General features: G+C 48.7%; 1 protein-coding gene across 6 annotated transcripts in view; it reads left to right on the top strand.

Annotated features, from left to right (window-relative positions):
- Window positions 1-27,275, top strand: part of WDR37 (WD repeat domain 37) — a 58,072-nt gene that overhangs the window by 15,293 nt on the left and 15,504 nt on the right. For 5 of the 6 annotated variants that reach the window (XR_008376271.1, XM_053573051.1, XM_053573050.1 and 2 more), the window contains 6 exons: window positions 3,056-3,191; window positions 5,017-5,088; window positions 12,956-13,000; window positions 14,568-14,644; window positions 20,024-20,264; window positions 21,669-21,810. Coding sequence is in view for 5 of the 6 variants with exons in the window: in XM_053573051.1 (XP_053429026.1) it covers window positions 3,056-3,191; window positions 5,017-5,088; window positions 12,956-13,000; window positions 14,568-14,644; window positions 20,024-20,264; window positions 21,669-21,810 (713 nt within the window). In the remaining variant the exon portion in view is untranslated. The remainder of the gene's footprint in view (window positions 1-3,055; window positions 3,192-5,016; window positions 5,089-12,955; window positions 13,001-14,567; window positions 14,645-20,023; window positions 20,265-21,668; window positions 21,811-27,275) is intronic. The other variant, XM_053573054.1, reaches the window with a different exon arrangement.

Raw genomic sequence — 27,275 nt, 5'->3', positions numbered from 1 at the left:
TGAACTTGCTGGCATTTTCTGTTTTCTTTTATTGGAAGACATCTAGAATATAAGTTGCTAAATTATTTGATTTTTTGTCATGTAATACCTAGTTTTGAAATTTTTAATAATCTTTTTCTTCAAAATGAAGTTTGAAATTATGTTCTTCCTCATTTAATTTCTTGTTATGTTATCTTCAGTTATGTTGCTTTTTCTGTGTTTACAAATCGTGTGCATACAATGTTCCAAAACTTTCTGTTATTTCTGAAGTGGAGGAGGAAAGGATTTTATAAAGTTATCCTTTACCATGAGCGATACAGAATAAGATTTGGGCAAAGTTAAGAGAGTATGTACAGTAGAACCTTAAAAAGTGTATTAGAGACAAAGCCCCAGTCCTTTTAGGTACCAGAAATTCATCTGAATTTATAGGAGACATATTACGAATGGTCTTTACAGCATCTTGCACGCTATGTGTACCTATTTTAAAAAATAATAATGAAAATGTAAGACACTATCTGAAAATTAAATAACTTGGTGGCAGAATATATTCTGATTTGTACTCCAGCATGGATTCTTGGTATTAAAGCTAAGCATGAATGCAACAAGAAAAATTCATTACTTTCCTTTCTTTTGATTGAGAGCTGTGAGAGGCAAGTAGCAGTTTGGTGAGATAGCAGGAGCACTTGAGTGTGTGGAGGGGGCGCGCGCACGCGCGCGGGTGTGTGTGTGTGTGTGTGTAGGGGGCCCAGATGTGTGTGTGTGTGTGTAGGGAGACCAGAGGAGGCCGCCCCACTCCCAGGAGGCTGGTGATGTGTCTCTGGTAACAGCTCCTGGGAGGATCCAAGGCAGTGTGACCCGCAGGCCTCTTTAGAGAGACTTTAGAGAGACAGAGTCTCACTTTGTCACCCTGGGTAGAGTGCCGTGGAGTCACAGCTCACTGCAACCTCCATCTCTTGGGCTTAGGTGATTCTCTTGCCTCAGCCTCCCGAACTACAGGTGCCTACCACAGTGCCTGGCTATTTTTTTATTGCAGTTTGGCTGGGGCTGGGTTTGAACCTGCCACCCTTGGTATATGGGGCTGGTGCCCTACTCACTGAGCTACAGGCACTGCCCTGTTGGCAGATACTCTTATAAAGATAAGCCTCTGTCATTGTGAAAACAGCCATTTCTGAGTTTTAAAAAGTGCCAGGTTGCGTCCCAGTCAAGGTGCTTCGGGAGGCGGGTGTAAGCGTCAGCTTATTGTTTCATTCTGCTGCTTTTCGGTTGCGACTTTTCTGAGTCAGCCTGTTTTTGGGTGTTTGTAATTGTGACTTAGTCACCATTTTTAAAAGCAAAGAGTCCTTTAATCGGTGGCAGAGAGTTTCGGCACGTGGGAGGCAACGTGTGCGCTCACGTCCCTGCACTCACACCTTCTGCACCGCGTTCTGCTGGACGTGCAGCTGGGGCAGGACTGAGAAGGTGTAAGGCAAGGCTGCAGCCCTTGGTTTCCTTTAACACTTAGAATATGAAATTGTAAACTTATGATGGGGGCAGATTTTGTGTGTTCTTTAACTTCAGTCCCTCCTAAAATGTTGTTATTTAATATCCAAGTGGCACTTTTAGTAACCAAAAGCATGTCCCATGATGGGGAGACATAATTTTGCCGGGTTGCGTAAGATAATTATCTTTCAGAAAGAGAAGATTATGGTGGGTTTGAGATTGAGCAAATGTTTCTTTAATTTCTGTTAAGTTTAAACCATGTCCAATGGTACCTGTTTATATTACTGTCAGCCTTTTCACCAAGCTTTTCGTTTCACTGTTTGGGGGGAATGTTTTGAATGTGACTTGATGTACAGTGGATTGTGGATTGTGCTTTCACGAGTTAATGTAAGAATGAATTCAGATGCGTTTTCAGGGCTTTGCTAAATCTGTTTTAACACATGGTGTATGTTGACACCAATTTTTGTTTTTTACTTAATTCTATGATTTCATTATTCGAAATAATGTACATTATTCTGATGTACTTAAAAGCTAAAAAGCTGTTCTTTACCTGAGAAAAATTTAAAAACCAAACTGAAGAAATCATTGTGTTTGACTAGTTTCTTCCACTCACTTTATATTTTTCCTTCTAAGAGAAAATGAGAACTAAGCTGTGCTTGCCAGTCTCACTCGGCTTTCTGTGTGTGCCCGTCATCTGCCAGTCTCACTCGGCTTTGTGTGTGTGCCCGTCGTCTGCCGGTCTCACTCGGCTTTGTGTGTGTGCCCGTCGTCTGCCGGTCTCACTCGGCTTTGTGTGTGTGCCCGTCGTCTGCCGGTCTCACTCGGCTTTGTGTGTGTGCCCGTCGTCTGCCGGTCTCACTCGGCTTTGTGTGTGTGCCCGTCGTCTGCCGGTCTCACTCGGCTTTGTGTGTGTGCCCGTCGTCTGCCGGTCTCACTCGGCTTTGTGTGTGTGCCTGTCGTCTGCATGGTTTGTGTCTGTCTCCTTCACACCGTGGGCTCTGAAGGCCAGATCCATGCACAGGGCCCTCCCTCAGCCCCGTGTTTGCTCCCAGCAAGAGCTCAATAAACAATCTGAACAAACCTAGTTACCCGTTAGAGTCTCATCTTTTGACTCCTCCCTACCATGGGCTTTTTTCCCTCTTGATAATATATGGTTGGTGTAAAAAACAAAAAAATGAAAGTACCCCAGTGATCAAAGTAATCCTCAAGAAGGGTGTGGGGGTGTCCCCTGTGACTGTGTCCTGGATGCTGGTAGCTATGTGGTGTTTTGTGAAAAAAATAGGAAATTCTGTCAGCTGATTTGGGGGCAAATCACTGAGTCCCTCAGCATGCCCTTTCTCTGTGTATGACACTGGTACCCAACGGTGCTCAAGGTAAAGTGGGGAGCAGGGTCTCACCCCGTCTCTGGCATGAGCCTGGGCTGCCATGCAGACCGAATTAGTCCCATCCATGCTTACAGGGCTTTTTTAGTGTTTCAAAGATCGTCCTCAATGATTTCTATATTTCGCAAGATATCTTTCTTGTTTTGTGCTTTTGAACTTTGAAAAATTCACTTCAATGAGTTGTTTAAAGATGTTGCTTTCCTTTTCCATTGTAGATTGTCTCCAGCTTTAAGACCACCACCTCCAGGGCTGTCTGCCAGCTGGTGAAGGAGTACATCGGCCACAGGGACGGCATCTGGGATGTCAGTGTAGCCAGGACACAGCCAGTGGTGCTGGGCACTGCATCAGCTGGTGAGTACGCACTGATCTCACCAGCCTGCTGAAGCACAGTGCTGCTGACAGCTGACCAGGGACTGAGGACAGTCGTCCGTGTTCAAGGGATCTTGGAAATAATGACTGTTTGACCTAGATATAGGAGCACAGACTGTGCCTTGCCTTCCCATGGTCCTGGGGGTGGTGTCCTGTCTGCGTCCTGCCTCCTGGGGTCCTGGGGGTGGTGTCCTGTCTGCGTCCTGCCTCTCCCGATCCTGGGGGTGGTGTCCTGTCTGCGTCCTGCCTCTCCTGGTCCTAGGGGTGGTGTCCTGTCTGCGTCCTGCCTCCCGGGGTCCTGAGGGTGGTGTCCTGTCTGTGTCCTGCCTCTCCCGGGGTCCTGGGGGTGGTGTTCTGTCTGCGTCCTGCCTCTCCTGGTCCTGGGGGTGGTGTCCTGTCTGCGTCCTGCCTCTCCTGGTCCTGGGGGTGGTGTCCTGTCTGCGTCCTGCCTCTCCTGGTCCTGGGGGTGGTGTCCTGTCTGTGTCCTATGGTGTGTGGTCTGGTGGGTGAGTCACAATCACTGTGGCCTGATTCTCTGTGGAAGGACATGCTTGTTTTGGGTGGATTTAACTTCACTGTGTCGAGAGTGAATGGCAATGGTAACATTAGGAGTGTTTTTATTGGACTTATTTTGTCTGCTTCAGACTGGCAGATGTATTTGACATTTTTTACAACAGGGAAGTACAGTCGAGGGAAATGCTGTGGTAACAAGGGAAAAATGCTTATTGTCCTGGAGCTTGGGGCAGTGGAGGCTGGAGGGATGCCCTAGGATGTGCCTGCAGGGGTCTCTGGGGTGGGATGTTAGATGCCTTTCTTTCTTTCTTTCTTTTTTTCTTTTTGGCCCAGGACCAGGTGTAAGCCCACCACCTCTGGAATATGGGGCCAGTGTTCTACTCCTTTGAGCCACAGGTGCCGCCCCTCCTTTCTTTTTTCTAAAAAAGAGACACTTTATGAACCATGTCTAATGTGGCGATGCGCATGAGCTGCACGTTGAGATGGTCAGTGTGGCTGGTTTTGGTGGACCAGCCAGAAATCACAATTTAATAAAAAGCAAAAGAGTCCTTATTTATATTTTATAAATTTCATTTGGATGTACACTGCCCTGGCATGTATTTCTTAGATTTTCCTAGAAAGTTTACTTTAAAAGAAAATGGTTCCTGGCTGGGCGTAGTGCCTCACGCCTTTAATCCTAGCACTCCGGGAGGCTGAGGCAGAAGGATCACTTGAGGTCAGGAGTTTGAGACCAGCCTGAGCAAGAGTGAGACCCTGTCTCTACTAAAAACAGAAAAACTAGCTGGGTGTTGTGGCATGTGTCTGTAGTCTCAGCTACTGGGGAGGCTGAGACAATAGGATTGTTTGAGCCCAAGAGTCTGAGGTTGCTGGGAACTGTGATGCCACAGCATTCCACTCAGGGCAACAGGGTAAGACTCTGTCTCAAAAAAAAAAAAAAGGAAAGGCCCAGAGGGGTACTTATTATCTCAAATAATTTGCAAGTGGGTTTGGATGGTGTTGGGATTTGCATATGGGAAGATCTGAAAAGTTTTGATATGTACATGAAATAAAGAGGCTGCCACGTAAACCACTATGGAACTGTGAAGCCTGCCACAGCCAAGCTGAGTTCCTGGTGCAGACATGTTGGGACTTGCCCGATCCTGGACGTGTCTTTTTGATGAACTGAAGTTTACAGAGTAACAGTCAAAGTTGCAGGAGGTATTAGTGTCACTTCCCAGTAGAGCATTACTCTTTAATCAAAACATGAATAAAATTGGTGATGGCCACATTGGGTTTTGTCTCTCTCACCCTGCAGACCACACGGCCTTACTGTGGAGCATCGAGACGGGGAGGTGCCTTGTGAAGTATGCGGGCCACGCCGGCTCAGGTGAGCACTGCCCTGGCAGCCACCCCCGGCTGCTTCCCACTTGATTCGTGTTTAGAATTTTGCATAAAGCCAGCTACTTGTTTGGAAGCTTATTCACTATTCCCATAGTGAGGGGACAGTGTGGTGCAGCCAGACCCTAGGATAAACTGTGTGTCTGTAGCCCGTACGGCTTGAGGAAGTAGAACTCCTTTGGCAGTGTGCACACAGCCTGTGTTTTAGTTCATGTTGGACATCAGCATGTGTAGGAAATTTTGTTACTGAAATGTATGGATTCTTTTGTTTTTTCTTTTAATGCTCTGGATGTGCGTTATTCATCACAAAATATGTATCTGTTTTAGAGATTGAGTTTTGATGTAGTGAATTTGGATACTTTTAGGCTAAATAAAGGACACTCTGAAAATGCACTTCTGTGCTGTGTTTAATGCTTATCCAGTAGCTGGTCCTGCCTTTCTGGTTAGACCCGTGTACGTATCAGTGCCTGCCCAAATGCCCTGCCTGGGGGCCCTCACCCCCCTCCCACACCTGCCTCTGCACACTTCACCTTGTTGGAAGACTCAGGTGGCATCCCTTGCGGCATGTACAGGGGTGCACATGCAGGTGGATGTGTCCCTCTGGGTGCAACCTGTCCATCCTGTGGTCCCAGCCATGGCCGGGAGGTGGGGTGGGGGCGCTGCGGACTGTCTTGTTCCCTTTCTCAGGCTTTCTCTCCTTCAGTCATTGTCTGTGCCTCTGTTCCCCTCAGCATGGAAGTAGCTCCCCTGGCCCTCTGTGCGTCTCTCCCTCCCCTGCCTGCTCTGCACCTCTCGCCCATAGCTGTTGGGTGCTCCCGCCTCACCCTCACTTTGTGACACCGTGCTGAAGGGCACCAGGTGCTCAGAAATGGAGAAGAATGTCACTCAGAGGATGAGGCTGTACCCTCTGTTTCTGTCCATCACTTCAATTTACTCCTTTAAAACATTTTAAAACTTAAACACATGTGACTACATAAAAGGTCACTGGCAGTGTCCTGCCTCATTCCTCCCCATCCTCCTCATTTCCTGGTGTCACTTCCCAGAAGACCACAGCTATTGTAAGTTTTCCTCTTTGTTCTTGCTGTTTTTCTACATAATAGCTCTTTTTTTTTTTCTTGAGACAGTTTCACTATATCACGCTTGGTAGAGTGTCGTGGCGTCACAGCTCACGGCAACCTCAAACTCCTGGGCTTAAGCTATTCTCTTGCTTCAGCCTCCCAAGTAGCTGAGACTACGGGCACCTGTCCCAATGCTCGACTATTTTTTTTGTTACAGTTGTCGTTGTTTAGCAGGCCCGGACCAGGTTCAAACCTGCCAGCCTCGGTGTATGTGGCTGAGGCCCTACCCACTGAACTACAGGTGCCACCATAACAGCCTTTTTTATTATTTCTTAACTTTAGAGTTTTATATAAAGAATTGTTTCCTCTTAAGGACATGAAGATTTTCCTCACATGCATACTTCTCCCTTCCATGTCATCCCAGGTAGTGATGTCATGATGTTTATGGAAGAGGATACTTACAGTTAGTAACTATGATTATCTTATGGTGTTGCACCTGCCCAAGAGTTGAACAATAATTTCATCTCCAGTTTTGTTTTCTCTTAAGTCAATAGTTGTCTTATGGGGGTCTAACAATTACGTTCTCAAGCTCATCCTAGAAAAGTGCTACATTCCGCACTGCAGAGTGTCACTGTGGTCACCTTCAGAGTGCTCCCCTTGGGAAGCTGTGCCCTGAGGCTAGCATCTGGTCCACCTTCCAGAGCAGTTTTGGAACTCTTTCTGGAGTAACTATCAGAGCTATTGTATAGCACACAAAAACACACAACCACAATCACAAACAGTACCGTGACCACAAACATAGCTGTGAGACACTGAGGTACCAGCTTCTGGGCCCTCACTGAGTTGTTTGCACAGTGCTGAGTTCACAAACTTAATGTCGGACCCCACATGTGATGATGGCTCTGCTGATCATTCCAGAAAGAGTTCCATAATTGCTTTGAAGAGTGGACTAGGCGCTGCTGTGGGTGCATAGCTTCTCAAGGTGACCGCAGTGGTGTTCAGCGGTGGGGCACAGCTCTTCTATCTTCTTTAGGATGAGTTCACAAACTTACTTGTCAGGCCTGTCCTTTTTTCCCCCTAGTCTCCTGCCAGGTGTATAGCGTGTAAGCACAGACTCAAAGGTCTCTTGTCCCTCATGCCATTCCTGTTTCCTCTCTGGAGGTCCCACCTTAGCTTCTGGGATCCGAGTCCTCAGAGGCCTCTGGTGGCCTGTGGTCCTGCAGCTGGGCCCTCTGTCACAGCCTCTGTGGACCCTCATTGCTTCTCACAGAAGCCGTCTTTCAAGACCTTCCCTATAAAGGGCACCTGGCAGGTGACATATTTCAAGTCTTAAGTGTTTGAAAAGTAGACAATCGTTACACTTGATAATTTGGCAAGTACGTTCCTCTACATAGGAAATAAATTTCTCTCATAAAATTGGAGGGCATTATTATATAAATCTATTTTTATAGCTTTTAAGATGTTAAGTCTAATGCTGTTTTGATTCTTTGTAGGTGATCTGATGTTTCTCTCTAAAGGCTTTTAGGACTTCGTTTTTTTGGCTTGTGGACTTGTTTTTTATTTAATTGTGTTAGCCGTTCACTGTGACTTTTCAATCTGTAAATAAATGTTTTGAGAAATAGAAATATTTATGTATTTTGGAATTCATATTAATAGGATGTTGGACTTCCTGGATTATGCTAACAACACAGATCTGACCTGCATGGCCACTTACGCGCGGCATTTCTGATGCCCCTAACACGGCAAACCTAACCCTGCTTCTTCCTCCTCTTTTTACTTTGTACATTAATTTTTCTTTATTTCTTTTGTTATCAAAAGCGAGACCCTCTCTCTACTAAAAATAGAAAAACTGAGGCAAGAGTATCACTTTTTGTTTTGTTTTTTTTGAGACAGAGTCTTAAGCTGTTGCCCTGGGTAGAGTGTGTTGGCATCATAGCTCAAAGCAATCTCCAAATCTTGGGCTCAAGCAGTCTTCTTGCCTCAGGTTTTCTATTTTTAGTTGAGATGGAGTCTTGCTTTTGCTCAGGCTGGTCTTGAACTTAGAGCTCAAGCTGTCCACCCACCTCGGCCTCCCAGAGTGCTAGGATTACAGGTGTGAGCCACCGCACCTGGCCTTAATTAACGCATACTTTGTTATGCGTATCGAATACTGTGTTCTTTTTTTTTTTTTAATTTTTATTTATTTATGTATTTGTGGTTTTTGGCCGGGGCTGCGTTTGAACCCACCACCTCCGGCATATGGGACTGGCGCCCTACCCCTCTGAGCCACAGGTGCCACCTGAATACTGTGTTCTTACAGTAAAGTAAGATAGAGAAAATAAAATGTTAAGAAAATCATAAGGCGGGGACATGTATTTACTGTTCATTAAGTGGAGGTGGAGTGTCCTGAATGTCCCACCCTGGTCATTTTCACATTTCACATTGAGCAGGCTGAGGAGGAGGAAGAGGTGGGGTTGTTGGGTCTGCCATTTCAGGGGCAGCAGAAACGCTGTGTGTAAGGGGCCATGCAGTTCAGATCTGTGTTGTTCAGAGGTCAGTTGTGAATACTTTAATTTAAGAATACCTTATTGCTGGGACGGCACCTGTAGTAGGGCGCCAGCCCCATACACCAAGGGTGGCGGGTTCAAACCCAGATGCTAACAGTCATCTGAGCCTTCAGCAAGTCAATTGTTTTGCTGATGGAGAGTCCTGCCTTGGTGGTGGTGCTCCCCGGTTAGGGTGGTGGGTGCTGTGCAGTTTTTAAAACAAGATGATAGTGAACTTTGCCCCATTATACCCTCTTCCTTCCCAGAAAGCTTTCTCTGCAGCATGAGGTGCTGCTTGACAGCATTTTACCCTCAGTAGAACTTCTTTCAGAATTGAAGTCACTCCTTTCAGATGGTGCCACTGCCTTATCAGCTAAGCTTGTAGCTTATTCTAAATATTTTCTTGTCATTCAGACAGTGTTCAGATCACCTTTGCCAGAATTAGACTCGTTCATAAGAAGCAGCTCCTCATCTGCTCAGCATCACCATGAGGTTGCAGCAGCTCAGTCCCATCTTCAGAATAATTCTAGTTCTCTTGTGTCTCTACCACATCTGCAGTGACTTCTACACTGAAATCACTTTTTTTTTTTTGGACACAGAGTCTCAGTCTCTTTGGTTTGAGTGCTATGGCGTCATAGCTCACAGCAACCTCAAACTCTTGGGTTCAAGTGGTTCTCTTGCCTCAGCCTCCCGAGTAGCTGGGACTACCAGTGTCTGCCACAACACCTGGCTATTTTTAGGGGTGGGGTCTCACTCTGGCTCAGGCTGGTCTCGAACTCGTGAGCTCAGGCAATCCACCTGCCTTGAACTCCCAGAGTGCTGGGATTACAGGGGTGAGCCCCTGTGCTTGATCCTCCACTGAAATCTTGTGCTATGAATAACTTCTCCAAACTCCCACTAATGATATTTTGACCTTCTCCCATGAATCACAAATGTTCTTAGTGGCACCTGGAATGGGGAATCCTTTCCAGAAGGTTTTCAGTTGACTTTGCCCAGTTCCACCAGAGGACTCACTGTCTGTGGCAGCTCTAGCCTTACAAAATGTATTTTCTAAATAATAAGATTGGAAAGTTGAAGTGGGCCCAGTGTGGTGGCTAACACCTGTTATGGCACGTTGGGAGGCAGCCTCCTACTGGAAGAAGGTGCCATCTGGGCCTTTCATAGCTAGAGAAGTCAGTGCCTGGCTTCAGAGCCTCAAGGGAGACGGGTCTGTCACCCCAGCAGGAGTGCAGTGGTGAGATCACAGCTCACTGGAGCGTCAAATCCCTGGGCTCAAGCGATCCTCCTGCCTCGGCTTCCCAAGTAACTGGGACTACAAGTGAACACTACCACACCAGCTAATTTTTAGACTCTCACTTTTTCACCCTTGGTAGAGTGCCATGGCATCACAGCTCACAGCAACCTCAAATTTGGGCTCAAGAGATCCTCTTGCCTCAGCCTCCTAAGTAGCTGAGACTACAGGCACCCACCACAATGCCCGGCTATTTTTTTTTTTTTTTGAGACAGAGTCTATGTCGCCCTGGGTAGAGTGCCGTAGCATCACAGCTCACAGCAACCTCAAACTCTTGGGCTCAAGCAATCTTTTTGCCTCAGCCTCCCGAGTAGCTGAAACCATAGGCACCTACCACAATGCCTGGCTATTTCAAGAGATGCGGTCTTGCTCTTGCTCAGGCTGGTCTCAAACCTGTGAACTCAAGCAATCGCCTGCCTTGGCCTCCCAGAGTGCTGGGATTATAGGTATGAGCCACCATGCCTAGCTCCTTCTTCCAGTAGGAGGCTGCTTGGTCTGTGTGGAAACTCTGATGCTCAGTTATCTCAGCTGGACCTTCTGGGTGACCTGCTGCAGCTTCTCCATCAGCAGCTGTGCCCACTTTGCACATCGCATTGCAGAGACGGCTTCTTTCCCTAAACCTCATGACCTACCCTGTAGCATCCTCACCTTTCTTAGCCATTACAGAACGAAAGGGAGTTGGGGCCTTGCTGTGGGTCAGGCTTTGGTTGAGGGAGTGTTGTGGCTGGTTTAATCTGTCCAGACCGCTCAGACTCCCTCCATGTTGGCAGTGGGGCTGTGGGGCCTTCTCCACATCCGTGTGCTTGTTGGAGTGGCTCTGTGAACCTCTCCTTTGCGTTCTTGGCTTTGCTGTTTGCGGTGAGAGGCCCAGCTCTCAGCCTGTCCGTGCTGTGTGTTCCTCGCTGAGCTGGGTCGTTCCCAGCCTTTGGCCGACAGCAGACGCTCGAGGCCCTCGCAAGCGTCCCTTGCCCTGCTGCTCTGGCCACAGGGGTGCTGCCTCCCCGTTTTTGCAGCATGTACTCATGCGCTGCACCTGGTGGCTCCTTTCTGGCCACTTCTGCTGACCTCCTACCACAGAAGGCGACGCGACTCTCATGCCACACTCTCTGTGTGTCACACCCAGGCGGGGCCCCAGTCCCCAGCCCCACTGTAGATGCATCGTCATCGTGGGAGGTCTGGAGTCTGAGCACGACTCTTGGCAGCTGACGGTGAGCTGTCGCCATGCTCCCTGGGCAGGGGCTGCAGGTGCCCACAGGCTGGCGGGGGCCTCTTCCTCCTGCCTCCAGCAGTCTTGAGGTAACAGGGTCGGCTGTGTCCACAGGTGCTTTGCTGAAGGTTTAGAAAGACAGTGGAGTAAAAATAAACCACTGATCTTACCAGGATTTCTCACCGAAATTGGAAGCATTTATGCTATGAGTAGTTGTGGTTATAGTTTATTTTTAACATTATTTATTGCTTAACTTTATTACTTAAAAGGTGTCATAGTCTCTACCACAGTTACCTGTATTTTAATGTTAATGGTAAAAAGAACATGTTCTAGCAATTTCTTAGTTTCTTAAAAAAAATAATTCCGGCACCTGTGGCTCAAGCGGCTAAGGTGCCAGCCACATACACCTGAGCTGGCGGGTTTGAATCCAGCCTGGCCCGCCAAACAACAATGACGGCTGCAACCAAAACCTGTGGTGCATCTTACAAGGGTACATGTGAGCCTTGGCAAATGTGAGATGTAAATGTCTTGGCAAAGTAACTAGGAAAATGCCAGGAGGGCTATGTCAACTAATGAGATGAAAATGAGTCAAATATTCCATGAAACAAGTGTATGGTGCCCCATGATCGTATTGATGTACACAGCTATGATTTAATTAAAAAAAAAAAAAAAGACCAATGGATGCCAATACTGCACTAATGAGAGAGCTGTCTTATCTCTTAGCGGTATCTGGTTTATATTACCTAATTATTTAAAATATAAGTTGTTACTTATTCTAAAATATATCAAGAATTAATCAAAAAGATTTCTGCTAATAAACAGTATTAAAATAAAAAAAAAAAACAAAACAAAAAATAGCTGGGCGTTGTGGCGAGCGCCTGTAGTCCCAGCTAGTTGGGAGGTGGAGGCAGGACAATCGCTTGAGCCCAGGAGTTGGAGGTTGCTATGAGCTGTGATGCCAGGGCACTCTACCCAGGGCGACAGCTTGAGGCTCTGTCTCAAAAAAAAAAAAAAAAAAAAAAATAATAATTCCAGTGGTGTCGCTGTTTCCTTACCTCATATTCTGTGCCGGGGCCATGCCCTTTCCCTAGAAGATGTGGCAGTGAAGGTGCTCCCCTGTGATGTGGGCACAGCTCTCGTGTCAGGCTGACCAGCCCACTGAGACCCCTTCTTCTCAGGAAACCCTAGTGGGCATGGCTTCAGGAGTGGGCTGGGACCTGGGTGGCTCTGTCGAGCTAGGTTCCAGCCTCGATGTGCTGGCTGTGGCGCCCGTGGTCGCACTGGCCACATGCTCAGCTTTCCTGTCTGCGTTCAGGGCAGGAAGGAGGGAGGCCCCTCTCTCGCTCAAGGTCCTTTATCAAGAGAGGGCCAGTGTCCCTGGAAGATATATCTGGACAAGGACAAGGTCTGCCCCCTTCCAGCCATCCCCTGAGGCTGTGGAGGGCTGTGTCCCTGCATTCCTGGGCCTCCACTTGTCACAGAACAGACTGGGAAGGTGGGTGGTGGGCTTTGGGCCAGGTGGGACTTAACTTGATTGATATGTAGCTCTAACAACTTCCCTGTCTGTGGAGAGAAAGAGATTCTTAATATTCTTTTTCTGTGTCCTGAAATTCTGCAATTTGTGGTCTGTGCCTTTGCTATTTTGTTCTAACACATTTACTCATCACTTAATTGAATGGGAGATTATTATCAAACTATTATTATTTTAATTTTAAAATATATACTGTAGCTAATGAATATTGATAACCTGTTTTTATCATATTTTTATTTTGCAGTAAATTCTATAAAGTTTCATCCCTCAGAGCAGTTGGCTCTCACTGGTATGTTGATTTTTTTCCTTTATTGAACAGACCTATTGATACTCTTAGAACAAATATGTATTCCTTTCTTGCCAGTAGCATCAGAATAATCTTTGGCTTTTACAAAATGTAGACAGTCTGTAGTAGGCAGTTTATGAATCAAATGAGAAATGAGTTAAAAACTGCTTTGAGTAGTCCCTTTAAAGCCAACAGTGCGTAACCAGTTAGGGTAACTTGAACTTGTTGTGACATTACAATCCGTCTTTCTGTCGAGCGCGTCTTTGCTGCCTGTGTGGTTCATGGTGGGCGGTGACCCAGCTCCTTGGTGGCCTGTGGTACTGCTGGGTGTCCTAATTCTCTTTGCCTCTGAAATAAAGAAGTGAGAAAAGGAATCCCCAGACACAGCATTTTTATTCCTTCTTAGATAATTTACCTAAGCTTTGATAGCTTCACTTAGTAGTTTTAAAAACCTACCTTCATTTATCACTTTTGGGCAGAAGCTTTATTGAAGCGAGGATCTTCCTGTGAAGTTCTCAGACACCCTTTCATATTTTGGGCTCACTGGTGATGATCTTGGAGGGTGTGTCAGCTGCCGTTGGACCAGGGTTAGCTCTGCTTCCTGCATAGGCAGGGGACAGGCTTCTTTTGCTGGACACATGTCCTGTTGTTGTCACAGCTGCTCTGGCAGCGTGGCTGTGCTGTGTGTGCAGCAGCTTTATTGACATAGCTGGGGGCTGCCTGGATCTGGTCCCTGGGCCAGACTATGCTGACCTGGGGGCAGAACAGGGCAGTGGAGGTGACCAGGCTCAAGGTACGGGTGGCCGAGTGCAGTTTGGTGGGGGCATTCACATGTAAGGAGACGAGGGGGAAGGTTGGTGGGAGGGATCACCCGAGCAGGCCTGGACCAAGTGCTGACTTACATACCACTCAGCGTCTGAGGAGCCCACGGCCTGGGGGCTGCCAAAGACAGGTGGCCCTAGTGGAAACAATGAGGGAGTGGGTGCAGCTGAGGGGATGGTGGGGTGAGCCTGGGATGGACATGGTGCTGCTCCTGCAGGGCCTCTGCAGCAGGAAGGAAGGTGGACTTGGGCTGTTCCCATGAGGGAGACGCCTGCCCCAGGTGTCTGAGGCCTGCGGGGCGCTTGGGTGTGTCCTTGCAAACTTGGGCCCATTCAGAGAGAGGAAGGGGGCTGCACCTGCAGGCCATACTGACAGGTGCCGGCAAATTGTAGGGTCCGCTCAGTGTTTGGGGGATGAATACGAGAATTACTCACTTTTCTGAGCCATGCCAGGACCTATTTTAGTTGCTAGCTGTGGTGTCAAGAAGGTTCAGTTTACGGAGACCAGGTAGATGGAGAGTAAAATCTATTTGTCAGTTTTCTCTGAACTCAGCAACTTTCTACCCTATAATCACATCTTAGTTTTGTGTGTTTATGCTCTTCTCACTGGTGCTGTGTGGTTTCAGAGATGGCCGTGTGAATAAAGTGCCTGTCATTTCACTCTGTCCTCCCTGGGTCACAGGAGCCTGAGCCGCATGGTCACCTGTGCATGGCTGTGTGTTGGTAACCTTCCCGCTTTCTCTCTTCAGCTTCTGGAGATCAGACCGCCCATGTCTGGAGATACGTGGTGCAGTTGCCGACTCCCCAGCCTGTGGCCGACACTAGCGTAAGCACCCTTCCTCCCAGAACCCAGCCTGCGCTGTGCGGGAGGGCTCTGTCCGTAATGTCTGCTACGATAGAATGTTGTGCCCTCCACAAGCTCATGTTTTGAAGTCCTAACCCCAGTGTGGAGATTGGGCCTTTGGAGAAGTTGTTAAGACTGAGTGAAGATGTAAGAGGGCCCCTATCTGCTGGTATGAGGGTCCTTGTAAGAGGAGACCCAGAGGGCTGGCCTATGCTTGTGCTCTCTTCCCACCCCTCCCTCCCTCCCTTGCCCCTCCCTTTCCCTATACCTCCCTCCTTCTCCATTCCCCTCCCTCCCTCTCCATCCCTCCTCCTCCTTTCCCTCTCGTTCTCCCTCCCTCTCCTTCCCTTACTCTGCTGAGCACCAGTAGGACACAGTACCTACAGGCCAGGAGAGGGGCCTCCCCAGAAACCCCAGTGGATGGCACCTTCATTGTGGACCTCAAGGCTCCAGAGCTGTGAGAAATTAATTTCTGTTGTTAAAACTGCTGGGTCTGTGGTATTTTGTTTCAGCATCCAAGCTGACTGAGACATTTTTTAAAAAGCACCTTTATTTATGTGTGTGTAGCTTCCTTTCCACAAATATTAAACATTTAACATGCATTCTTTTAAATTTATGCTTACTGTTTCTTAATGTTGTATGTATTTACTATTAGACAGTTTGTATATCTTTTTGCAGACGTTTATTGCCACTTAATGGCTTGTGTGATATCCTTTCTTTGTTGGTAAAAATTTTTTTTTTTTTTTTTGTAGAGACAGAATCTCACTTTATGGCCCTTGGTAGAGTGCCGTGTCCTCACACAGCTCACAGTAACCTCCAACTCATGGGCTTAAGCGATTCTCTTGCCTCAGCCTCCCTAGTAGCTGGGACTATAGGCGCCCGCCACAACACCCGGCTATTTTCTGGTTGTTTTGCATTTTGGCCGGGGCGTGTTTGAACCCGCCACCCTCGGTATATGGGGCCTGCCCCTTACCGACTGAGCCACAGGCGCCGCCCTGTTGGTAAAATTTTAAGGTAGCAAAGGATGTTACATATTGAGAAGAACGAATTGATACATTCACACCCAGGTTTGTGATCTCCCAGGGGCTTCAGTGATTCTTGTGGTCCCTGGGTTTCTGCTGCAGGGTAAAGTCTGGCCACAGGGCCTCCCTGACCCTGAGCCTACTGTGCAGCTTGAGCAGGTGCAGGGGCCAGGTGGGGGCACGAGTGTCCTGCAGTCAGGCTTGTGTTTAGGGAGCTTGGATGTACTGGGCTATGATTGGTGTGAGAATGATAGTAATCTAGTTTTCATATTTTCATCTTTGAATAGTTCTTTACTTTTTTGCTTTATAAACATTCTAAACATTGTTCTATTTGGAGATAGGTTAAGCATTTAATACATTCCAGCAATAAATAAGAACGCATTTTCTTTAGTTGAGAAGTGTTAACAGTTTGCTTTTAATTGAATGTATTGTGTGTTTTATCTTAGCACCTTTTCCTGCTATGGAGTTGCCAAAGTGTTCATTATGTCGCACACTTAACACGTGTCTTATTTAGGAAACAAGTGAGACGTGATTGGTGAGGCTGCTGCATCCAGCGTATTCAGAGAGGAGGTCACCATGGTGCAGGTGGATTCCTCCAGTAAGGAGGGTGCTGGTTTGTCAGAGGGAAGACTTCCGTTCAGCATTTACATTAGAAACACTGAATAGTTCACTTAGAATGCTCAGTTAGCCTTTCTTTCTTCTTTGTTACTTTGTTTGGATGGGATGCAGGGACTTCTCATGCTCCTAAATTGCTGTCTCAAGGTTCAGGGCTAAAGTTGGGGCAGGGGGCTCTGTCTGAACTGTTGACGAGCCTGCTTTATGAACAGGTTTCTCGCCATGACCTGAACTCTCTTGGGGTGATGAGAGTAGGTAACATGGTGTGTCCCTCGAGGTCTCGGGCCAGTCCGAGGACACCCTGCAGATGCCACTCATGTAAAGCGGCATAGTCCTTCCCCAGCTATCGTTGGCTGATAATGGCGTTTCTTGCATGGAAAGTAACTTGCTTAAGTTTTTGCTGTTCAGTCTTGACTCAGATTCACTTAGTAGTTCTAATTCATCTATGCCACTCACATAGACTATAACCTGTTAAAATCTGTGTTCATTTTGAGTCAGTGCAGCTTTCAGACAGAATGCGTTTTTCAAAAATCTGCATCAGTGAGTTTTATTTGGCACCCATGGTGTTGACAGGGAAATGTCTAGGTGGTGCAGTCAGAGAGACCAAGATGCCCAGCCACACTGCTGCACCCCGCCAGGTGACATTGGGTCATCAGTGTGGCCTGGTAGTGAGAATTGAGAGGCGTCCCCTCTGGCTTCTGGTGGCCTTGTCCTGCCTGCTTGTGCTGGTCAGTGATGGCTGGCTGTGCAGTGCGCTCAGTAGGGCCCTCCGCAGGCTGACCTGGTGCTGACGCATGGTAGGCTTAGGAAGGACCTGAAGGAGTGGCCTGATCATCTCTGACACAGTGGGAGTCCTCAGACTTTATATGCTGTGCTTTGCCAACTAAGGTTAGAAGAGCCTATGATTATTCTTGAAAATAGGGCTTAGTACATTTATGCTTTAAAATGTCTTTTAATTCTTTGTGTAGTTTGTAAGATTTACTCGTATGAGGTTCTGACTTTGTTTTGCCTTTTCAGACGTGTGTCCTGATGACGCGCACATGCACCTGCACACATGCACTTGCACTCCCCTCACAGATTCTTTCAGGCCTCACTGGAGCACATGCTCTCGCACCCAAACTCTGTGGATGTCCCTGGCAGAGGAAGCAGCCTGCTGTGTCCCTGGTCTGTGTCCTTTTGTGAGGGCCACTCAGCCAGTGGCTGTTGGTTTCCACTCTGGGTTAGGTGCAGCCTGATAAGCCCCAGAGTCTGGGATCCTTCTGGCACAGCTGCCTCCTTCTGCCTTCCAGCTCCTTGGGGCCTGAGGCCTCTTCCCTTTATCCCTGTGACACCACGTTGGCAACACCCACAAGGCCTCCCCAAGCACCATGTTGGCCGCCCCTGGGCACACACATCTGGAGTAAGCTCTTCCTCCCACCTGGGGACGGTGCAGGCAGTGACGAGGACCCTCCCAGCCTGGGAGCCAGTGTCCCCTGAGTGACCCCACAGGCAGTGCAGGGACATTGGCTGGGCTCAAGCACAGAGCTGCAGCAGTCCCACCCAGGGACTCAGCTGGACGTGGAGACCCTCCCTGTTTGGGTGTGGTGGGCCAGGGGGTCCCACCAGGGACTTGGCTTGACACAGAGACCCCTGCGTGGTGCATCTGTGTGGTGTGTATTCCCATAGTCGTGTGTGTCTTGTGTCTGTGATGTGTGTTGAGTTGTGTGTCCGGTATGTGTTCCCACAGTTGAGTGTCCGTGTCTGCACTCTAACAGTCGAGTGTCCCTGTGTTTGTTTTCCACAGTTGAATGTCCCTGTGTGTGTGTTCCCACAGTCGAGTGTCCCTGTCTGTGTTCCCACAGTCGAGTGTCCCTGTGTGTGTGTTCCCACAGTCGAGTGTCCTTGTGTGTGTGTTCCCACAGTCGAGTGTCCCTGTGTGTGTGTTCCCACAGTCGAGTGTCCCTGTGTGTGTGTTCCCACAGTCGAGTGTCCCTGTGTGTGTTCCCACAGTCGACTGTTCCTGTGTGTGTGTTCCAAGAGTCGAGTGTCCCTGTGTGTGTTCCCACAGTCCAGTGTCCCTGTGTGTGTATTCCCGCAGTCGAGTGTCCCTGTGTGTGTGTTCCCGCAGTCGAGTGTCCCTGTGTGTGTTCCCGCAGTCGACTGTTCCTGTATGTGTGTTCCCACAGTCTAGTGTCCCACTGTGTGTTCCCACAGTCAAGTGTCCCTGTGTGTGTGTTCCCACAGTCGAGTGTCCCTGTGTGTGTGTTCCCACAGTTGATTGTCCCTGTGTGTGTGTTCTCACAGTCGAGTGTCCCTGTGTGTGTGTTCCTACAGTCGAGTGTCCCTGTGTGTTCCCACAGTCGAGTGTTCCTGTCTGTGTGTTCCCAAGGTAGAGTGTCCATGTGTGTGTTCTCATAGTCCAGTGTCCGTGTGTGTGTTCCCACAGTTGAGTATCCATGTGTGTTTTCCCACAGATGTGTGTCTGTGTGTTTTCCCACAATCGTGTGTCTGTGATGTGTGTTGTGTGTCCATCTGTGTGTGTTCCCATAGTCGAGTGTCCCTGTGTGTGTTCCCACAGTTGAGTGTCCCTGTGTGTGTGTTCTCACAGTCGAGTGTCCCTGTGTGTGTGTTCTCACAGTCGAGTGTCCTTGTGTGTGTTCCTACAGGCGTGTGTCGGTGTCTGCGCTCTCACAGTTGAGTGCCCATGTGTGTGTGCGCCCACAGTTGAGCGTCTGGGTGGTGTGTGTTCTGAGTTTATACGTCCGTGTGTGTCCATGTGGTGTGTGCTCCCATAGACGTGTGTCCTTATGTGCGTGTTCCCACAGTGGTGTGTGTTCCTGTAATGTGTGTCCCCACAGTTGTGTATGACTGTGTGATCTGTGTTCCTGCAGTCGTGTGTGCCTGTGTCCCTCACCCCTGTGCTGGCTTGTGTGCTGTGTGTGATCTCTCTTGCTGAGTGCGGGTTTGGGGAGGCAGGCTCTTGCCCGGGCGCCCAGCCCTGCACGCATTGGGTGGTGTCTGTTCCCTGTGGTGTGTCACCAGCACCTCTAAGTGCTGGGCAGATATGTGTTGAGTCAATGTGCATATTTTCTGGTTTTTTTTTTTTTTTTTAAGACAGAGTCTCACTCTGTCACCCTTGGTAGAATACTGTGGCATCATAGCTAATAGCAACCTCAAACTCCTGGGCTCAAGTGAACCTCTTGCCTCAGCCTCCCAAGTAGCTGGGACTGTAAGTGTCTGCCACAACGCCCAGCTATTTTCAGAGAGGAGGTCTCTTCCTGGCTCAGGCTGGTCTTGAACTTGTGAGCTCAGGCGATCCACCTGCTTGACTTCCCAGAGTGCTGGGGTTACAGGCTGAGCCACCAGGCCCAGCCTGTGTGCAGCTTTTCTTATAGAGCTAAAGTCTGTGCTGTCCATTAGGTTTTTATTTTGTCATGGCCTTTGACAAAAGATTTCACTGATATTTCAGGAAAATAAACTCTCATGTAGTTATTATAGCAATAGATATCTCTAAGTATATTTTAAACAGGCTCTTTAGAACTGAAATGCCTTTCTTATGGTAACAACTTACTGACTACCACTTGTATTTTAGTTTTGTGTTGCATCTGTACTTAGTGTCCTCCTGGTGTTAGCCGTAGTGATGAGCACGTCCTAAAGAGGAAAGTGTGGACTCTGATCTTGTAGCTATGTCAGAAAATACTCAAGATCCCCTGGGAATTTCCTTCTTTTCTGCTCTTACCTTTAGCAGCAAATCTCTGGAGAAGATGAAGTAGAATGTTCCGATAAAGATGAGCCTGATCTTGATGGAGACACGTCCAGTGACTGCCCCACCGTCCGGGTCCCGCTGACATCTCTCAAGAGCCACCAGGGTGTGGTCATCGCTGCCGACTGGCTGGTGGGGGGCAAGCAGACCGTGACAGCCTCCTGGGACAGGACGGCAAACCTGTATGATGTGGAGACGTCGGAGCTGGTGCATTCTCTGACAGGTGCTGTGTGCCGCAGTCACACTCTCGTCTGTGTGTCGCTGTCTGAGCTTGAGAGTCACTTTTTAGCTAGGACTGTTCAGTGCTTATGGCTCTTCTGTGCACAGATTTTCAGAGATTGTTTCTGATAGAACTTTTGGCAGCTGAATTTATTTTATCTTCAGGAGATTTCATTGTGGCGTATAGTATTTCTTTCTTTTTTTTTTTTTTGAGACACAGTCTCACTTTGTCACCCTCGGTAGAGTGCTGTGGCATCACAGCTCACAGCAACCTAAAATTCTTGGGCTCAAGCGATTCTCTTGGCTCAGCCTCCCAAGTAGCTGGGACTACAGGCACCCGCCACAGCACCTGGCTATTTTTTTTTTTTCTTGTTTGTTTGTTTAGCAGGCCCGGGCTGGGTTCAAACCCACTAGTCCCCGTGCATGTGGTCAGCGCCATAACCACTGAGCTAGAGGTGCCCAGCCAGTATTAGTTTTCTATTGCTCTGCAACAATAGAACTTCCTGGGTCAGGGTCTTGGATCTGTGGCAGCTGCTCCTCTGCTCAGGGCCTCAGGGCAAGGCTGTTGCCTGGTGGGGCCTCACTGAGGCTGGGGTTCTCCACTATGCTTTCTGGTTGTTGGAGAGTCTGTTTCCTGTGGTTGTCAGCTGGGGCCTCCTCTGAGCATCTTGAGGCTGCCCTTGGTCCCTGGTGGTCCCTCAGAGGGATGCCTTTCTCCACCTGTCTGTTGGCTGGAGTGCACCTCTGCTCTGAGCCCTCCAGCTTCTGGGGGACCAGGGCCCATCACAGGCCACCTAGTCAGGTCAGGCCCCCAGGACGGCCTTTCTTGTGATTAACTCAAAGTCCACTGATTTGGGGACCTTAATTATGTTTACAAGATTCTTCTTGCCTTATAATGTACCTTAATCATTAGAGAGCTGTCTCAGCATATCCAAAGGTTACACAGTTCACAGGCCTAAGGTGGGGGTGGCTCAGGGGCTAGGGGCCAACTTGGTATTCTTCCCCCTCCCCCCACAGTTGTTCTGCACGTTTGTCAATGATTGCATTTCCTTGTTGAGGAAACACTGTTTTACTGAGGGTGCATGGTCCTGTAGGTTAATTCTGGAAGAATTAAAATTTCAGTTGTTCATGTACTCAGCTTGTTAACTTGCCCGACCTTCTAACTGGTAGGATAGAAGATAGGTTAAACACATACCCTGCTCCCTGCTCCTTTGGAGTGGCTAGCTGAGAGGGAAGCTTGTCAGGGAAAGCCTGTGCCCTTGTGATTCTGCATGCCGAGTGATTGTACTTTCCCCGGGGGTCAGCGGTATAGCCCTCAGGGGCAGGTTTCTGGTTCTGGTGTTCCTGAGGTGCTGCCCTACCTGTGTGTGTGAGTGGTGACCTTGCATTTTGTGGCCTTTGGTTGCAGGGCATGACCAGGAGCTGACGCACTGCTGCACGCACCCCACCCAGCGGCTGGTGGTGACCTCCTCTCGAGACACGACTTTCCGCCTCTGGGATTTCAGGGACCCTTCCATCCACTCCGTGAATGTTTTCCAGGGACATACAGAGTGAGTCTTGGCCATTTAGACCTGTGTCCTTAAATGTTCATGAAAAAAATTCTGTGGATTGACGTGAAAATTTAATTCCAAACTTGCTTTTCAATATTTCCAAATCTGCTGTCTTTTAAATGGCTGTTATTTTTCTGAACACTCCCTTTTTGCTGTTTCAGAGGATCCAGGAGGTGAAGAGAAGGCACTGATGTTGGGTAGGGTGTAATGGGCGGTGGGCAGAGTAGCTTTGGGGACGCAGGTACAGCCTAAGGCCACCATCAGCAAGGTTGGCTGGTGGTGCTTACGGTGCCACAGGGCGTTGTCTGGACCTTCCCCTCTACCTGGTGCTGTCATGTGTGTCTGCAGGTGTCTGTGGGGCTTTATCACATGTATCTGTAGGTGTCTGGGGGGCTCTATCACGTGTGTCTGTAGGTGTCTGTGGGGGGCTCTATCATGTCTGTCTGTAGGGGGCTCTATCACGTGTATCTGTAGGTGTCTGGGGGGCTCTATCACATGTATCTGTAGGTGTCTGGGGGGCTCTATCACGTCTGTCTGCAGGTGTCCGTGGGGGCTCTATCACGTCTGTCTGCAGGTGTCTGTGGGGCTCTATCACGTGTATCTGTAGGTGTCTGTGGGGCTCTATCACGTGTATCTGCAGGTGTCTAGGGGGTTCTATCACGTGTATCTGTAGGTGTCTGGGGGGCTCTATCACGTGTATCTGCAGGTGTCTTGGGGGGCTCTATCATGTGTATCTGTAGGTGTCTGTGGGGCTCTATCACTTGTGTCTGCAGGTGTCTGGGGGGCTCTATCATGTCTGTCTGCAGGTGTCTGTGGGGTCTCTATCACGTGTATCTGCAGGTGTCTAGGGGGGCTCTATCACGTGTATCTGCAGGTGTCTAGGGGGGCTCCATCACGTGTATCTGCAGGTGTCTGTGGGGGCTCTATCACGTGTATCTGTAGGTGTCTGTGGGGTGCTCTATCACATCTGTCTGCAGGTGTCTGTGGGGGCTCTATCACGTCTGTCTGCAGGTTTCTGTGCGGCTCTATCATGTCTGTCTGCAGGTGTCTGTGGGGGCTCTATCATGTCTGTCTGCAGGTGTCTGTGGGGCTCTATCATGTGTATCTGTAGGTGTCTGTGGGGCTCTATCACGTCTGTCTGCAGGTGTCTGTGGGGGCTCTATCACGTCTGTCTGCAGGTGTCTGTGGGGCTCTATCATGTGTATCTGTAGGTGTCTGTGGGGCTCTATCATGTCTGTCTGCAGGTGTCTGTGGGGCTCTATCACATGTGTCTGCAGGTGTCTGGGGGGCTCTATCACATGTATCTGTAGGTGTCTGTGGGGGGCTCTATCACGTCTGTCTGCAGGTGTCTATGGGGCTCTATCATGTGTATCTGTAGGTGTCTGTGGGGCTCTATCAACGTCTGTCTGCAGGTGTCTGTGGGGGGCTCTATCATGTGTATTTGTAGGTGTCTGTGGGGCTCTATCACGTGTGTCTGCAGGTGTCTGGGGGCTCTATCACGTGTATCTGTAGGTGTCTGTGGGGGGCTCTATCACTTGTGTCTGCAGGTGTCTGGGGGGCTCTATCATGTGTATTTGTAGGTGTCTGTGGGGCTCTATCACTTGTGTCTGCAGGTGTCTGGGTGGCTCTATCACGTGTATCTGTAGGTGTCTGTGGGGGGCTCTATCATGTCTGTGTGCAGGTGTCTGTGGGGCTCTATCACTTGTATCTGTAGGTGTCTGGGGGGGCTCTATCGCGTCTGTCTGCAGGTGTCTGTGGGGGCTCTATCACGTGTATCTGTAGGTGTCTGGGGGGCTCTATCACGTCTGTCTGCAGGTGTCTGGGGGGCTCTATCACGTGTATCTGTAGGTGTCTGGAGGGCTCTATCATGTCTGTCGCAGGTGTCTGTGGGAGCTCTATCACATGTATCTGTAGGTGTCTGGGGGGGCTCTATCACGTCTGTCTGCAGGTGTCTGGGGGGCTCTATCACGTGTATCTGTAGGTGTCTGGGGGGCTCTATCACGTCTGTCTGCAGGTGTCTGTGGGAGCTCTATCACGTCTGTCTGCAGGTGTCTGGGGGGCTCTATCACGTCTGTCTGTAGGTGTCTGTGGGGGCTCTCACGTCTGTCTGCAGGTATCTGGGTGGCTCTGTCACGTGTATCTGTAGGTGTCTGTGGGGGGCTCTATCAGGTCTGTCTTCAGGTGTCTGTGGGGGCTCTATCATGTCTGTCTGCAGGTGTCTGAGTGGCTCTATCACGTGAATCTGTAGGTGTTTGGGGGGGCTCTGTCACATCTGTCTTCAGGTGTCTGTGGGGGCTCTATCATGTCTGTCTGCAGGTGTCTGAGTGGCTCTATCACGTGTATCTGTAGGTGTCTGTGGGGGGCTCTATCACGTCTGTCTTCAGGTGTCTGTGGGGGCTCTATCATGTCTGTCTGCAGGTGTCTGAGTGGCTCTATCACGTGTATCTGTAGGTGTCTGTGGGGGGCTCTGTCACATCTGTCTGCAGGTGTCTGTGGGGGCTCTATCATGTCTGTCTGTAGGTGTCTGGGGGGCTCTATCACGTCTGTCTGCAGGTGTCTGGGGGGCTCTATCACGTCTGTCTGCAGGTGTCTGGGGGGCTCTAACACGTCTGTCTGCAGGTGTCTGTGGGGGCTCTATCACGTGTGTCTGCAGGTGTTTGTGAGGGGTACATACTTGCACGCCCACCTGACGTGTGCAGAGCCTTCAGCCTGCTGTGTGCCTCTCTACTGGGATAGATGGCAGCAGCTCCAGTGTAAGGAGGTCCTGACAGGTCTCCTTGGTTCTTTCCACACTTGCTTCTCCCAGTCTGACCCTTCTCAGTGAGTTCTGAGAACATGTCTGGTCACTTGTGCTACAGACCTTGGAGCTTTTTTTTTTGAGACAGAGTTTACAGGTCACAGCAAACTCAAACTCTTGGGCACAAGGGATTTTCTTGCCTCAGCCTCCCAAGTAGCTGCAACTACAGGCTGCCTGCCACAATGCCCGGCTATTTTTAGAGATGAAGTCTTGCTCTTGCTCAGGCTGGTCTCAAACTCCTGAGCTCAGGCAGTCCACCCACCTGGCCTCCCAGTGGAGTAGTTTTGATTCTTCTCTTTAAATCTCCCTCTGCCTCTCTTCCCTATCACTGTTCTTCTTGCTTGGTTCAGTCCTACCTGTGGTGTGTACTGGGTAGCTGCTCCCAGAGCTGGTCCTGCTGACACCCCACGTCTAGACAAGTACCTGCTTGTAGGAGCATTCAGAGAATTTTTTTTTTTTAAGAGATAGGACCTTGCTCTGTTGCCCGGGCTGCAGTGCATTGATGTCATCACAGCTCACTGCAGCCTCTAACTCCTGGGCTCAAGTGATCCTCCTGCCTCAGCCTCTTGAGAAGCTGGGACTATAGGCACCACATCCCACTAATTTTTAAAATATTTTGTAGAGATGGAGTCTCACTGTGTTGCCCAGGCTGGTCTTGAACTCCTGGGCTCAAGCAGTCCTCTTGCCTTGGCCTCCAAAGTGCTGGGGTTATAGGTCTGAGTTATTACATAGGCCATTCAATCTATCTACCTACCTACCTATATATCTATATATTTTTTTGAGACAGAGTCTCACTTTGTCCTTGGTAGAGTGCTGTGGCATTATATTGAGTTTGGCAACCTCAAACTTCTGGGTTCCAGCAATTCTCTTGGCTCAGCCTCCTGGGTAGCTGGGACTATAGGTACCTGCTGTAAAGCCTGCTCATTTTTTAGAGTCAGGGTCTTGCACTTGCTCAGGCTGGTCTTGAACCTGTGAGTTCAGGCAATCTACCTGCCTTGGCCTCCCATAGTGCTAGGATTACAGGAGTGAGCCACCATGCCTGGCCTACAGTCTATATATATATATATAATTTTTTTTTTTTTTTTTTTGGCCGGGGCTGGGTTTGAACCTGCCAAACCGGCGCCCTACTCCTTGGGCCACAGGTTTGTACATAGATCATAAATACATTTATACCATTACGGGATTTGATGTGTTGATTATTTGTACAAATTGGAGTGCTTTTTAAGTAAGTACTTGTTCATCTAGCTACTCCAAAATATGAAATCTGTTTTATATGTTTATTTAACATTAGATATTAAGTTTTAGATTTTATGTTCAAAGGGTTTAATACAGTATTCAAAAGGAAAATAGAACAAAGTTTTTTTAAGAATCTTGAGATTAGAAAATAAGTTAGTTTCTCAACCCTGAGGGCCTGCTGTAGTCAGTGCTGGGAAATGGTGAACACGCATTGAAACTGTGCGTAGGATGGAGTCTGTTCTAAGAGCTCCACCTGTGTTAAGATATTCAGTCTGGATCATATGATATAAAGTAGGCCCTTACGCTACTGGCTTGGGTAATGATGGCCACAGGACCGGAAGTTTTCACGACGGTCAGTGGCTGAGCACGCACAGTGTGCCTGCTCCACCTGGGCATGGTGTGTGCCTGGCCAGACCTCATGCCCCGCTCTGTGTGGCCTGACCTTCCTGTGGCCTCAGTTCTGTCTGCCCAGCTGGTTGGTGAGGGAGAGGCCAGGGTGGGCACAGCTGTCCCCAAGTCTGGAGGTGATGCTCCTGATGTCCACATGCAGAGGGGACCCGCAGCAGAGGCCTCTGTCTGGGTGTGGGCCTGACACCAGGCAGTGTGCATGTGGGTGAGGGAGGGCCCTTTCCCCCACGCTGTTCTTTGATGGGTTTACAGCAGTGAGCGGAGCACACAGGGCAGGTCCTGACCCAGACAGGCTCAGTCCTGAGCCTGCAGGTTTTTTCCTAAGCTTTTTGTTTTGAAAAGTTTCAAGCCTACATAAAAGTTGAAAAAACAGTACAATGAATACCATTTATCTTTCACCAGATTCACCTGTTTTTATCGTATTTGGTTTCTGTCTATGTATGTATAGGTGTATCTCACACACACACACACACACGTTTTCTTCAGCTGAGCACTTTGAAAGGAGATACTTAAGCCCACATCTTTTTTTTTGCAGAGGCAGAGTCTTATTATATTGTCCAGGCTGGTCTCAAACCCTTGGCGTCAGGTGATCCTCCCACCCTGGCTTCCAAAGTGCTGGTGCCTCAAGTGTTTGTTAAGAATAAGGATGTTCTCCTAATATAATACTATCATCCACCTAGGAAAATGTAATGAGATGTAAATTGTATGTTATCATCTATTATCTATCCATTTTAGGTTTAACTTTACTCAGCTCTCCCCCAAATGTCTTTCCTGCCATTTTTTTTTTCTTTTTTGGCCAAGGCCGGATTTGAACCAACCACCTCCGATATATGGGGCTGGTGCCCTACTCCTTTGAGCCACAGGTGCCACCCTTTCCTGCCCTTTTTTTAGATCTAGGATTTAATCAGGATTCGCTCATCACAGTTAGATACTATGTCCTTTGGACTCTTTTAATCTAGAACCATCCTTCTCCATTTCTTGTTATTTTTATGGCACTGAGTTTTTTTTGTGAAGATTCCAAGCA

Source organism: Nycticebus coucang, chromosome 20, assembly GCF_027406575.1.
Source record: "Nycticebus coucang isolate mNycCou1 chromosome 20, mNycCou1.pri, whole genome shotgun sequence".
NCBI classification, from domain to species: Eukaryota; Metazoa; Chordata; class Mammalia; order Primates; family Lorisidae; genus Nycticebus; species Nycticebus coucang.
This window is presented reverse-complemented; position numbering and strand designations above follow the sequence as displayed.